This window comes from Sinocyclocheilus anshuiensis, unplaced genomic scaffold (assembly GCF_001515605.1).
Source record: "Sinocyclocheilus anshuiensis isolate Anshui unplaced genomic scaffold, SAMN03320099.WGS_v1.1 scaffold208, whole genome shotgun sequence".
Taxonomy (NCBI): domain Eukaryota; kingdom Metazoa; phylum Chordata; class Actinopteri; order Cypriniformes; family Cyprinidae; genus Sinocyclocheilus; species Sinocyclocheilus anshuiensis.
This window is the reverse complement of record NW_015557186.1, coordinates 1,988,725-2,004,135: the sequence shown is the minus strand read 5'-3', so window position 1 is coordinate 2,004,135 and position 15,411 is coordinate 1,988,725. Positions and strand designations below refer to the sequence as shown.

Here is a 15,411-nt window from a genome sequence, read left to right as displayed (position 1 = left end):
GTGAAAGGCTGTTCCCGTTCTGCCGTAAGAGTCTCGAAGTGAAGTCTGCAGCTTGTCCAAGCAGGTATATTGGCATACATGCACTATTTATGAAGTGCAACTTTGCTAAACAGTTGCGCACCTTTTGCACACAACTATTCTTAAATAGTTCACTTAAAAATGAAAATCCTGTCATCATTTCTTTATACATATCAATATAGTTGTATCAAAAAAAATTAAATAAATAATAATACATTTGAGTAAATTGTAATACATTTATTATTGTTAAATATTATTTTTATTATTACAAATTAAATATATGTTATTAAATGTAAATATTAATAAAACATTTAATAAATTGTATATATGCTTTAGATTTATAGTAAGTGATTATATGTAAAATAATTAAAAGTTATGATATATATATTTATAAATATAGACTTATAACTTAGGATTATTGAAATTTCTAATATACTGATGCTTATTATTATTATTATTATTATTAAAACATTTTGACTGAACACATGAGGCCAGCCGGAGTTATTTGAATGTAGCTGTGATTTGCGTTGACTTTTAGTGTGTCCTTCTCTGATTTCTTCGCTGCATTGGATTGTGCTGTTGTGTGCGTTGCAAATAAACTGCGCTATCAGTAGGTGCAATTTGCTATTACTTGAGTCTTTTCCATGCAACAGCATAAATTTTGAGTTAGACTAAAGATCCCGGCTCTTTTTCTTTGGGCACTGAGTCGTTCAAGCATGCAGCAGACAGAAGAACCGGTGGACTTCAGCCAGAACCGAGAGGATCGCCTTTGATTCCTGCTGCCCACTTCCTCTGGAGCCAAACCAGCGCCTGGAGGAGGATCAGCAGTCCGCCCACTCGCAGGTTTACCCCGCAGACTTCACACGCTCACGTGTTACCGCGGTAAAACTCACATGAGCTGGTGCGTGTGTGTAATCAGCAGAAGCATGGCTGTTGCTCATTCGTAGGGGCAGTGAGTTGAACTTTCATGCGTAACTCGTACAGGAGCGAGATGTTTTCAGAGGGCAACAGCAACTTTCTGAAGGCGAGAATCAAACACGAGCGATGGAGGAATAAAATCTGTTTTTAAGAACATTAAGAAGACGTGATCGTTTACACTGTGCAGATTCTTATTAGTTTGTAAAGGCACATCAACCAGACCATTTATTTATTGATTGATTTATTTGTTTGTTTCTTTATTTGTTTGTGTGTATATATATATATATATATACTCATTAATGTTTTTAATGTGTTGAATGTTATAAATAAATACATCTCAGAGTTTTTTATTTCTATATTTATACATAACTCTTTTAGTTATTTATGAATCTCACTCATTAATGTTTTATTTTTTATGTATTTGAATGCTATTTATAAATCTCACTCAGTGTTTTTATTTACATATTTGTACATAAAGGTATTTATTTAGTTAGTTATTTATACATCTCACTTATTCATGTTTTATATTTTTATGTATTTGAATGTGATTTATTTATTTATAAATACATCTCTCTCAAAGTTTTTCATTTATATATTTATACATAACTATTTTTGTATTTATAAATCTCATTAATATTTTATTATGTATTTGAATGTTATTTATAAATCTCACTCAGTGATTTTATTTATATATTTATACATAATGGTATTTATTTATAAATCTCACTCAATGTTTTATTTTTATTTATATAGTGGAATGTTATTCATTTATTTGTAAATAAATCTCACCTAAAGTTTTGATTTCTATATTTATTAATAACTTTTTTTAGTTATTTATAAATCTCACTCATTAATGTTTTTAATGTGTTTATGTATTTGAATGTTATTTATAAATCAATATTTTTATACATATGTATGTAATTATACATTTATTTATTTAACATAACATATTTATTTAACAACGGCATGAATTTCTGTGAAGCTGCTTTGAAACAATTGCGAAAAGTGCTACACAAATAAACTTGACTTAAATGTATAAATACACAAAATATTAAATTAAATGAATGAATGAATAAATAAATGTTGTGTATAAATACATAAAATGTTGAGTATAAATAAAAATACGTATATACATGCATGAAAGACTATTAAAATCTAGTTGTTGTTGTCGTTGTTTTCCGCGCTGTTGCAGTTTGTGATCTAATCTCTGTTTTCAGGAGGTTGTTTCCCTGTATAATTATGAGGTGTCAAAACATAAATCAGTAAATAAAGGTTTTCTACAAAACAATACTTGCCTGCTGGTTTAATACTGTATGACACCTGATTATTTCTTACTCGTTTTACTGCAACTTTTGTTAAAGTTACATTTATTCATTGAGCATTTGCTCTTGTCCAAAGCCACCTATGAATGAGGTTAATAATACATGCATATATTTAATTATTTAGCATTTTTCCAAAGCAAAATAAATAAATAATTATAAGAAACCCACAGTATTAGCATCAGCTCAGCACTACATCAGTACGAACTAACGTATCTGAACTCATGATCTAATACATCTCGCTTGTTTTAATTGCTTATTAGCGACATGAAAAGGCTTTGCTCGGCGCCAGGCTGACTCTCATTGTCCGTCAGGTCGTTCTCTCGTCTTTGGTGGTTGAAAGCGATCCAGTGAGCTCAAAGCCATGATTCTGGTCAGAGCAGACGCGCCGCGGCCTTTCACTTTGATACAACATGGTTCGGTTAAATCCGGCTCCCAAAGGTAGCGAGGTCTGGATGCATGTTGCCATAGAAACTCTGGTGGAAAGGCTCCCTGTATGAGACCGGAGCCAAAGGCGCCGGAGCTAATGAGGTTGCGAGAAAGGGCATCCAACATGGCGAGGAGCCTCGCGGAGGACAAGGTGACAACAATGACAACAGAGGCTCTCCAGTGCGCCCGCGGCCCAGAGACGCTGACTCATCTGATTTAAAACCTCCTCCTTAACAGCTCTGCCATCATCAGAGTGAATATGCATTTCACTGCATTCTTTCCAGGACCGAAGAGAGAAAGCGTGGTTGATTATCACAGATGTAGGTGGACTGACGCTTTTGTTGAGAACCCTTGTTAGTGGTGTTTGCTAGAGAAAGCATCACTAAAGCTATTCGGTGATTTGGACAAACACACTAACTTTGGGATTTCTGGTTGCACCATTTGTTCTGATAAAAAATGTGATTTAAAATATATATTTTTTTTTTTGCGTGTGTAAAAAGCACCAGGTCTGCAGTGCTTCTTTGTCAGGCTGCATAATTTGGCCAAATAAATTGTGATTCTACATGACTCATGTCATAACTTAAAATTAAAGTAATAATAATACCGGTAATATTAAAGTTTTCATTTAGCCAAAAACTGAAAATAAAGTTTATTTAATATTTTATTTAATCGCATTTATTTTATAATCTACACTCAAACACGAACTGATTTGTAAAAAGCACCAGGTTTGTAGTGCTTCTTTGTCGGGCTGCATAATTTGTCCAAAAATGTGTGATTGTATATTAATATGACTCTAAAATTAAAATAAAAATAAAAATTATATTAGTGATGCAGCAAACTGCTTTAACACCTTTGTTGAAATTAAAGTTTTCATTTAGCCAAAAACCAGAACCAAAAATACAGTTTATTTCACATTGATTTAATAATCAACACTTAAATACAAACTGAGGTGCATATAAACATTTAAGTTGCACATAAAAGTTTATTTAATAATCAATGAATTAAGCACATTTATTTAACAATCAATGCAATTATGTTTCCACTCCAGTTCATTGTTGAAATATGAACATTTAAATGGTGGCTTTAATAAAAACTTGTTTTCATGACATATTTATTCAAACATACATTAAATAATTAATGCAACAGCCTAAGTTAAATATAATGAATATGTAGTGAATATATTTCAGTTGCTGAAATGTCAGTGCATCACTAAAAATAAATAAATTAAGTAATTAATTAATAAATAGTAGTAGTAGTAGTAGTAATCATTATTATTATTATAAAATATTATACTGTATTACAATATTATTATTTATTAATAAATAAAATATGAAAAAAAAAATAGGAACCCTAGGAAGTGTTGAGCTGATGTCAGTGGTTTTTGTGATTATGCTGCAGAAAGCGATTGACTGGCTCTAGGTTTTTCAGTCTGCCAGTCAGCGGTTCAGGAATATTGTTTTATTACAGGCAGTGCTGGATTCCTGAAGACACAGAGAGAAATGAACAGAGGTCTCCATGCGCAGGAGTGCTGTAATATATGCAGGTGTGCAGATGAATCTAAATCCAATTTATTTTCCTCTCAGCAGGACCTTTCATTTTGCCCGGCGTCCTGCAGAGAATAAAAAAACAGATTTGCATGAAACAAGCACATGTGAGAGAATTACAGACTTCACATGATGATACAGTATCTGTGTTTGAGAGTTTGACGTGCGGTTATCATTGCAAAAGCTGCAGTTTTATTAAATACATGCCATGCTTTATGGTTTACTGTTACTGACAATGAAGAAATGAAGACTAAAATATTAGCATTGTAATTTTACATTTGTACTATAAAATAAAATAATTTTTATAGTACAATATTTTTATAGTATAGTATTTTTACAACATATTTCTTGTTTTATTTATTTTTTTATTAAATGAAATTCATAATAAAACTCATTATTAATATTTTACAGTCATGTTAAATAGATCAAAAACAATGTGAATAAAAACAGACTGAGTACATATAATGATAATAATAATAATAATCCCAAACAGTATTTCCACAGTACAATATTTTTATAGTACTAAAGTATTTTTACAATATATTTCTTATTTTATTATATATTTTTATTGATTGGTAATATTTAGTATTTTTGTATTATAGTATTTTTACAATATATTTCTATTTTTATATATAAATGTATTATATATTTTTATTGATTGATAAATCTAATAAAACTCATTAGTATTAGTATTATTAATATTTTCTAGTTATTGAATAGATCAAAATCAGTGTATATGAAATTTAAATAGTTTTTTTTAATTTATTTATTTACTTTTTTTTAATTCACTTTATGGTTACAGAATGTGATGCTTGATGTTTAATGAAAATGTAAAAAAAAATAAGATGTAAATATTTGTATTGTATTTTTACATTTGTCCTATAAAATTTAAAAAGTACATATAGTTTATTTTACAGTATATTTGACCGTACAGTAGTATTTTTACAAAATATTTACTTAATAATAGTTAAGAATAAGAATAAAACATGATTATTATTATTAATATTTTCTAGTAATATTGATGGATCAAAAACAGTGAATAAAAACTTAACTGTAAATATTTTTTTTTTTTTTTTTTAGAGAACGCAATGCTGGATCTTTTAATGTTTGAAAATTAAGAAATTAAGACATACATATTAGTACTGTAATTTTACAGTTGTACTATAAAAAATATATTTTTTAGTTTTTATATATAGTTTTTTATTTTGCTGTACAGTAGTATTTTTACATAATATTTTTCATTTTATATAATATTTTTATTAGATAATCAGAATTCACAAAAATTATAAAGAATAATTATAATTTTTAGTGCTATTGAACAGATCAAAAACAGTGTAGCGAGTGGAAAGAGTTTTTTTTTAACTTTTTTTTGTTTAGCTTTATGGTTACAGAAAGAGGTTTGAGTTGGTTCATATAAAGAGTAAACCCAAATGTGAACACCCACTTTTTTTTTTCAAGTTTTTCCACAAATTGTTTAGCCCTAAAAGGATTTTTCTATGCAGATGCACTCTACTGCAAAAATCACCCCAGTCTTTCTAGAATGGTTAATTCTTTCTAAATAGATCTATTCAATTCCTGCATTTTTTCATATTGCAATGCCATTTTTTTTCCAATATCATGCATCCCTACTGATTCACAGATCCCAACGTTTCTGCAACAAACAAGAACACCCTCGCATTGTGATGTTGAGTTTTTGCATTAAAAAGCATCATAAAAATGTGAAAGATAATACATGCATCATGTTTAGCACACATTTTCATACAGAAAAATAAAATGCAATAAAAATAATCGTGCAGTAAGCATAGGCGATTTACAGGCTTGATCTTTTTTTAGTGCCGATCTCACGCACATCTGTCCGGCTGACACAGAACTCCCCTTTTAAAGAGTCAATTTAATATTCAATAACCGCATGTATTATTCATGTGCTATTCAGAGCTGGTGTCTGCAGTACACTCAGCGGCTTTCACTAATGAACCCGTGTCGTCTGTCATGCTGTCGGAGGAAAGCGCTTTAAATAAAAGTCTAACAGTAGTCTGGCTGCAGGGGCCCCAGGGGCCAAAACCAGTCGTGAGGGATACGGGAAAATCCTGCTGGAAACAAAGCTGGAATGAGTCTCCTCACTGCAGAACATCACTGGAACATGCACTGACAATATTATAATAAAATTGTCCTATTGTTACAAATATATATTTTTTTTTCACATGGAAAAGCTTTGTTTTTTTTGTTTTTTGTCAAAATAAAAGTTTGATGATTAAACTTTTAAAATCGAAGAAATATCAATATTGTAATTTTACAGTTATAATGTAAATAAAAAAGGAGTTTATATTATTATACTTGATTTTTTATTTTACAGTGAAATATTACAATAGCAATGTCTATTTTTGTTTTTATTTTTTTGTATTTTATTTTTCTGCAATTATTTAATATGATATATTTATTAATAATAATAATAATAATAATAATAATAATAATAATAATAATAAAATAATAGCCAAATTGATGTTATTATATTATTTTTCTTAAATAATTGTTTTTATTTTATAGTGAAATATTACATTAATAATATATCTTATTTTGTTTGTATTTAGTATTTTTTGTTTGTTTTTATTAGTATTAATTAATCATCATTTCTCTGTGATCTTCTGGTCTGTAGACCCTTCAGTGTGCATCTGTGGGATTTTTTCTTGCCTGTTTTATGGTCTAACAGCTGAAAATCATGCATTCATAGAAGTTGAATACTTTGTATTAATGGTTTGTTTTAATCTTTTAGAACAACTATGAGCACTAATTGACTTTGCAAACACCACTAACAGAAATCGACAAGCACATTCTTGATGTTCAGCATTTAAATGTGTTTACAGAAATATATGGTACGTTTAATAATGTTTTAATCTTTTTATAGTGTCATTGGCGTCTCCCTCAGAGCAGCCGTTCAGCTGAATCATGATGATTTAAGCTCCAATTTAATCACCAAGATTTACATAATTTACAAATGCAGATCCTGTAGGACCAAACGGCCTGAAGGACATGCAAATGAAGCTTATATTTCACCCAAAAATGAAAATTTGCTGAAAATATACTCTCCCTCAGGCCAAGACATAGATCAGATTTGGAGAAATGTAGCATCGCATCACTTGCTCACAACTGGATCCATCCACAAGTAATCCACACCACTCCAGTCCATCAGTCAATGTCTTGTGAAGTGACATTTCTAACTAAAATATGAGTCTATAATCCATAATAACGCTTCCTGCAGTGAAAAAGTGGTCTGATCTGAATCAGGAGACAAATCTGCACAGATTCAAAACAGCTCTAAACAAATATGTGGCTGGATTTTGATGTGAGAGACAACAGGAGATGGACTTTTCACTGGAGGAAGTGTTATTATGGATTATGGACTCATATTTTAGCAACAATTTAAAGTTAAAAATACCTTAATGATGGATTTGTTTCAGCTTTTGTCTTCTCCAGATGTCGACTGATGGACTGGAGTGCTGTGGATTACTTGTGGATTATTGTGACGTTTTTATCAGCTGTTTGGACTCTCATTCTGACGGCACCCATTCACTGCAGAGCATCCACTGGTGAGCAAGTGATGCAATGCTACATTTCTCCAAATCTGATGAAGAAACAAACTCATCTACATCTGGTATGACCTGAGGGTGAAGACATTTTCAGCCAATTTTCATTTTTAATTCATGTGAATACCTATTTCTGATTGTGTGCATGTTACAGAAAATCTTGTCTTCATAATCTTACATCAAAGATGTCAAATAAAATGTCACATTACGCAAGTATAAGTGGTTGCAAATGGCATCTTAGTTGCTGTATTTATGCTTTCACAGAAATAAAAGGGAACGTTGGATTCATTGATGTACTCTATTATGGGTGTGACGGTCTATTCAGTGTTTGCACATCTTTCTGATTGAATCAAATATTTATGAGCATCATTTAGCAATGGATCTGAATGCTAGTTTGGAGCGAGACGTTGGTGGCGCCGATCAATCCTTTGGCCCCTCAAGTGGCATGAAGACAATTCAAGCTCTAATATTACTCATTGAACCGTCACTGAAATGAGCGAAGGCTTCCGGAGCTCTGATGGATGTAGACTCTGTAATAGCGTGCTTTTCCTCTGGGTGTGTTGTGGGCATCACATCCGGAACTGATAAAACATTTGATTGTTCTTGATGAAAAACCATCGGTATCTTTTTTCCATTTGTTGTCGGTGACGTGTTCATGTGCACTTTGGGATTTCACTCGTCCTCATGCAAACATCCAGACGTGTTCAGCGGTGGGAGTGATTTTACCCTTGAATATGTTTGTTCAATTTGTCTGATTATATTTGTCTGCTGTGGCACGGATTGCACTTGCACATGATACGCATTTCATGTTAATATTAATATATCTTTAATTTTTTTGGTTAGTTTTGTATATTTAAAACAAGTATATTAGTATATTTAAAAAAGAGTCCAATGTAAAATCTCGGTCATGAAGTCATTTCAATAAAAGCAAAATTAATAAAAATTTGTAAAAATTAAATTAATTTAAATACATTTTTTAATACTTTTGATTTTTCTGTTATTTTTGTATGATTAAAAAAAGTGTTGCGCCCAATGTAAAATCTGTATCCTGAAGTAATTTCAATAAAAGCATTATTTGTTTATTTATTTAAATACATTTAATTTTTCAGTTATTTGTGTATGATAAAAAGTGGTGTGTCCAATGTAAAATCGGATCTTAAAGTAATTTTAATAAAAACAAAATTTAGGTAGATTTTTATTGGTTTATGTATACTTTTCTTTTTTTTTCTATGACAAAAAAAAACAAAAAAACATTTGTATTAAATGTAAAATCTGGGTCCTGAATTTAGTTAAACGAAAAAATTTTATTTTTTATTTTTATCGATTTAATACATTTTATTTTTTTTATTGCTTTTACATGATAAAAAAGTGTTGTGTCCAATGTAAAATGTGAGTCCTGAAGTAAATATTACAAAAGCAAAATGTAGGTAGAATTTATTTGTTTTTTTATTTAGTTATTTATTTATTTTAATATATTTCTTTATTTACTTACTTACATATTTATTTTAATATTAATACATTACATTTTTCTAATTATTTTTGTATGATAAAAAAGTATATGAAATGAACTTCTAATGTTTTAATGTAAAATCTTGGTCTTGAAGCAATTTCAATAAAAGCAAAAATGATGAAGAATGAATTAAGTTATTTGTTTACACACACACACACACACACACACACACACACACACATATATATTCATTTTTCATTTTTACCGTATTGAAATTGATAACTAGTTTTGTTTACACTCACACACTCACACACACACACACACACACATATATATTCATTTTTCATTTTTACCGTATTGAAATTGATAACTAGTTAGATTTTTTCCATTTGTTGTCGGTGACGTGTTCATGTGCTCTTTGGGATTTCACTCGTTTGCTGGCTCGTTCTCAATCATCCAGATGTGTTCAGCAGTGGGAGTGTTTTTCAGGCTTGATTATATTTGTTAAAGCATTGGTTCTGCTGTGGTGCGGATGGCTCTCACACATCAGCGCTTGATTGGAGAGTCGTTGCGTTGGCTTTAATTAGCCGCTGACAGCTGAAAGCCGAACACACACCTGTTGCACAGCTGCATGAGCTGCCGAGAGAAACACTTGTTGAACGACACGACAGATGAAAGATCTGCTCCAAAACCAGAGAGGCTTCCTACCTGATGAACACTTTCAGCTACAGACGCAAAGGCTCTTTTGGCTGAAAATCGGCTCCACATTGCAGCTCATTCTGGCCAACAAACGCCCACACAGACAGGAACAGAGCATCTGACCGGCGCGCAAACAACCAGCCAGACGTATTTCATTGTTACAGTCCAGGTTTACATGAAACAATTAGCATGGGCATATGCATTTCATATTTCATATTTGATTATTTTTGTATGTAAAAAAAAATAAAATAATAATTATATAATGTAAAATTGGGGTCTTGAAGTGATTTCAATAAAAGCTAAATTGAGATAGAATGTATTTATTTATTTGTTTAAACAGATTACATTTTTTGCTCATTTTATATGATAAAAAAAAGTGTTGTGTCCAATATAAAATCTGGGTTCTGAAGTAATTTCATTCATTCATTAATTAATTCTTTCACTTCAGAGGAAAACAATTGAGAGTTAATTTAATAAAAAAAATAGATAGAATTGCATGTTTCATTCATTCATTCATTCATCCATTCATTTATACATACTTTTATGTATTTTTTTTAGCTATACTTATTTTGCTATATTTTTTATGTTTATTTATTTGTTAATTTTATTTTCATTTATTAATATGTTTATCTATCTAGCTGTTTATTCATCCATCCACCCATCTGTCCACTATTAATTAATTGATTGATTGATTGATTGATTCATTCATTCATTCATTCATTCATTCATTCATTCATTCATTCATTCATTCATTCATACACAATTGCTATATTTTTTTCCATCTATATTTATTTGTTTATTTTCTTTTTGTTCCTTTATATATTCATCTACCATTATTTATTTATTTATTTATTTTAATACATTTTAATATTAAATTTAGGTTATTTTTGTGTGATTAAAAAAGTGTTGCGCCCAAGCGTTCTGAAGTAATTAAAAAAATCTCTATATATATATTTTTTTATTTATATATTTATCTACTTTTCTGTATATCCATCTATCCATTATTTATTTATATTAATGCATTTCATTTTTTGTATTTTTGTGTGATTAAAAAGTGAGTCCTAAAGTAATTTTAATAAAAGTAATATTTAATGAATTTGTTTGTTTGTGTATTTTAGATGAAAACAATCGTGTGTTAATTTCAATACAAATTAGCTTCAATTTTATGTGTTATTTATTTATACATTTATGTATATTTCTATCTGTCTTTCTATCTATCTATCTATCTATCTATCTATCTATCTATCTATAGTGTTGTGTCCAGCGTGGGGGCTGAAGTTGAACTGGCTGATGCTTTAGATGTTGTTTCTTCATCAGCAGCAGCAGGTGTTTTTAGCATCCAGATAAAAGCGCTCATGGGAAGCGGTTGTGGGCGAGATCACAGCGGTCTTAAAGAGGCTTTACAGGCTTATTCTGCCGTGTTTTACGGCTTCATTCCTGCGCTTTTCCCTCAGGAGGCGAAGCTGCGGGAGCTGCTGGATGTGGGGAATCTGGTGGGCCGGATAGAGAACCGGATGCTGACGGTGGTGACGGGGCCAGACATGGTCAACATCCAGTACCTGAACTTCATGGCCTTCCAAGAAGACGTCGCCAAGGTGTTTTACTGCCTCTGAACATTTCATTAGATCAGCGGAGCGTGGAGTGGCAGATATTTCTGGCAGTGAGATACTTGTGCAGCATAAATCCTAGTCAGGATACTTGACCTGAATTGTTTTAATGAAACTGCCTTTTGTGTTGTGCGTCGTCATTGATGAAGGAGTGGGCAGATGAGCTCTTCAGTCTGGCGTCTAACCTGCTCGCTCAAAACATGGGCCGAGAGTCCTGTCTGGAGAAAGCGTGAGTACCTGATGATTATATTTACCTGCTTCCGTCAGGAGGCCGTTCACACCTCAGTCACAGGATTTTGTTCTATTAAAAATTTTTAAATGTGTTTATGACTCATTGTCAGGAAACAGTACCAGATTTAAAAGAATATACGGTAACACTTGTATAATGTATAATGCATTGCAAGGTATTCATAATGTACTGTGTGTTGTAATGCATTATATAATTTTATAAATAATTGTTACCAAAGTTAAAATGCATTTTAATATATGAAGGTTTGTTTGTCGTGCGTTTTAATGCATTGTACTTTATAAAGGTGTGACAATTAAAAAAAAGTATTACAATGTATTCATGAGTTATTCATGAGATCATACAGTGCATTATAAGGTGCATTACAAGGCATAGTTAATGCATTAAAACTACATTTATAATGCATTATGTATAAAAGCTTTAAGTCAAGTGTTACAGAATATGTTTTTATTAATGAATGAATTAATTAATATTATTTAATTAGTTAATTAGTTAATACATATTCTTTAATTAATTAATTGGTACTTTAATTTTTTAGATTTATTTATTTATTTGTGTGTTTGTTTGTTTATTTTTTTGTGAACTAACCCTTTAAAACAGGCCAATTAATGTTTATTGGAAAACAATAGTGTTAATTTCAATAAAATACAAATTTAGAATTTTTTTTGTGATTGTCTATTTTGAATCTTTTATCTGTTTTTACGTAATTATCTGAAGTAATTTTAAGTAATAAAATATTAATCAATCAATCAATCAATCAATCAATTAATTAATATCAATATATTTCTTTTTCTTTCTTTCTTTCTTTTATTTTATTTTTGATTATTTGGTTATTTTTGGATGATAAAAACGTTTTGTGTTCAATGTAAAATCTGTGTCCCTAAGTAACTTAGAATTGTATTTATTTAGTTAGTTAGTATATACTTTTTAAAATCTAATTATATATTTTTATATTTATATCAACTTATTTTGTTTTTGTGTTTGTTATCTTACTTAGCATTTTGTCTATTTTTATGCATTTATAAATTTATTTTTATTGCTTCATATTTTTTATTTTTAATTTGTGTATTTCTTATCTATTTATTTTATCTAATTATTTATCTTTTTATCAGTTTTTTTATTAATTTGTTTTATCTGTTTGTTTGTCTGTCTATATTTATCTATTTATTCATTTATTGAATTATTAGTGTGCTGGTGATGAATGGGAATAAATATTGTGTGTATATTTCTATATCTGTATCTATAAACACAATCAGTCAGTCATGGAGACACAGTTTCCTGAGAATGGCTGATCTAGTTTTTCCATGAAATTGTTTTATGACCAGCTTCACGAGACTCAAGCTGCAGACGAATCAAGAGGGTCGAATCCCAGTGAAAAAGTAAGACTCAGCTCTGTCTCACATGATGCAGCAGAACGTGATCAGATCTGAATGCTCCTCATGTTTCGCTCTCTTTCTGCAGCATCTTCCGCTTGTTCTCGACCGACCGGAAGCGTGTGGAGACGGCGCTGGAGAGCTGCAATCTTCCGGCCGGCCGGGTGAGCATATGTTCGGCTAATCGCTCCAGAATCCCGCTGGCAGACAGGAAGACCTCATGTTTCCACAGGAAGTCAATTTGTGGGTTTTACCAAAAACGTGTGCTTTCAGATCGAGGCACGCCGCCTGACAAATGACTCACTTCCAGAATCAAAGGGAGTCTGTTTGTCCTGATGGACTTATTTACCTATCCTATCCTAATTGCCTTATTGTTTTATGGCAAATGTAAAGGTTGAACATTTTCTCAAAATCTATAATGTTAAAAGGCCTCAGGAGGAAACAAAGTAAATAGATCTATCTTTCTATCTATCTATCTATCTATCTATCTATCTATCTATCTATCTATCTATCTATCTATCTATCTATCTATCTATCTGTCTATCTATCTATGTATTTATTTATACATACTTTGATTTATCTTTTTATCTCTTTTTTTCTGCTTTTTCACTTCCAGGATCAAAGCTAGTCTATTTGTTTACCTTATCGTTTTACAGCAAATCTAAAGGTTGAATGTTGAAGACAGGGAGATTTTCTAAATCCGTAATGTTAAAAGGCCTCGAGAGAGTCGTGAGGGAGAAAGTGTGTAACTAGTGAGAAATCATCACGGCCTCCGCCTCTGACTCACTCACTCACATCCTTTCATCTGTTTTTTCTTCTTTCTTTAGCATTAATCAGCCGCGGGCGCTGGATGCTTTGAATGTTTACTGTGGGAGATGAACGTCTGACAGCATGTGGATGACATTGAGTAATGTTTGCTCTCCGACAGCGTTGTCCATTATTGGGATTGACGTAACAAAACAGTCGATTCGTTGTCTGCTGAACTAGGTTCTTAGGATGCAATTAGCTAATTAATTTTGAGGCAAGCTTAAATATTTTTGTTTTATTCATATGAGGCCACTTGTTAGTAAAAGCAGGTTTAGCTTCTCTATTTTTGGTGATTAATTTCTGGCGTGAGACTGAAGACTCGTTGTCATTGTTATATGTTATATGTTATATGTTGTATAATAAATGCATGAATATGTATTTCATACTTTGGTTACACTTGACTTTATTTTACAGTAAGTGTACTTACAGTGTACTTACCCAAGAAAGTACTGGGTAGTATAAGGTAACTACATGGGGGGTAAGGTTAGATTTTGGGGTAGGTTCAGGGTTAGAACCTAATTATTACCCAATTATTATAATTACGAAACAGGAGGGTAAAATAAAGTGCTAGCCATAATTTGATTGTCTGTTCTTGTTCGTCTCTGCAGAACGACTCCATCCCTTTGGAGGATTTGACACCTGATGTTTACAAATCGTTCATCAACAACCTCTGCCCACGATCTGAGATTAACCAAATATTTGCTGATCTGTAAGTCTTTATGGAGCCATTTTCAGCTGATGCTGTAGCTAAGAAGGCCTTCAGTAAAAGAAAAAAAAATATTTATTTATTTATTTATCTGTTTATCCATTTATCTATTTATACTTTATTTATGCATTTATTTATGCATTATTTGTATCTATTTATGTGTTTTTATGATTGATATATTTTTATCTATTTCTTTATTTTTCTAATTTTTATTTATTATACTTTTACTTATTTTTTTGTGCTTTTTTATCTGGTTTTATATATGCAATTATTTATACATTGTTGTATATATTTGTCTGTTTTTTTTTCTGTTTTCATCCATGTATTTATTTGTCTAATTTTTTTAATGTATTTATTTATCTTTGATTTATTCATACATTTATTTATTATGTTTTTGACTAATTTTTATTGATTTATTGATATTTTATTTATTTTCACATTTATCTGTTTATTTAATCTGTTTGTTTGTTTGTTTACGTATATTTATTTATTTATTTTATCTATTTACCTGTTTTTTTTTTGTCTGATTTTTCTATTTAATTTTTAAATTCTGAATATTGTTATGTTCTTTTTAATGTTTTTTGTTTATTTATACATTGGTTTTATCTGTTTTTATCTTTATATATATATATATATATATATTTATTTATCTGTCTCATTTTCTGTTTATTTATCTTTTATTTATTTATTTGTTCATTTGTTTTTCCTGTTTT

The 15,411-nt window shown here is 30.5% G+C and overlaps 1 protein-coding gene across 1 annotated transcript in view; it reads left to right on the top strand.

Moving 5' to 3' along the window:
• The window catches only part of LOC107678738 (1-phosphatidylinositol 4,5-bisphosphate phosphodiesterase beta-1-like), a 72,401-nt gene that overhangs the window by 18,442 nt on the left and 38,548 nt on the right, over nt 1-15,411 (top strand). The window contains exons 4-8 of the mRNA XM_016474115.1: nt 11,413-11,553; nt 11,715-11,794; nt 13,138-13,191; nt 13,274-13,349; nt 14,601-14,701. Of these exons, the coding sequence (XP_016329601.1) occupies nt 11,413-11,553; nt 11,715-11,794; nt 13,138-13,191; nt 13,274-13,349; nt 14,601-14,701 (452 nt within the window). The remainder of the gene's footprint in view (nt 1-11,412; nt 11,554-11,714; nt 11,795-13,137; nt 13,192-13,273; nt 13,350-14,600; nt 14,702-15,411) is intronic.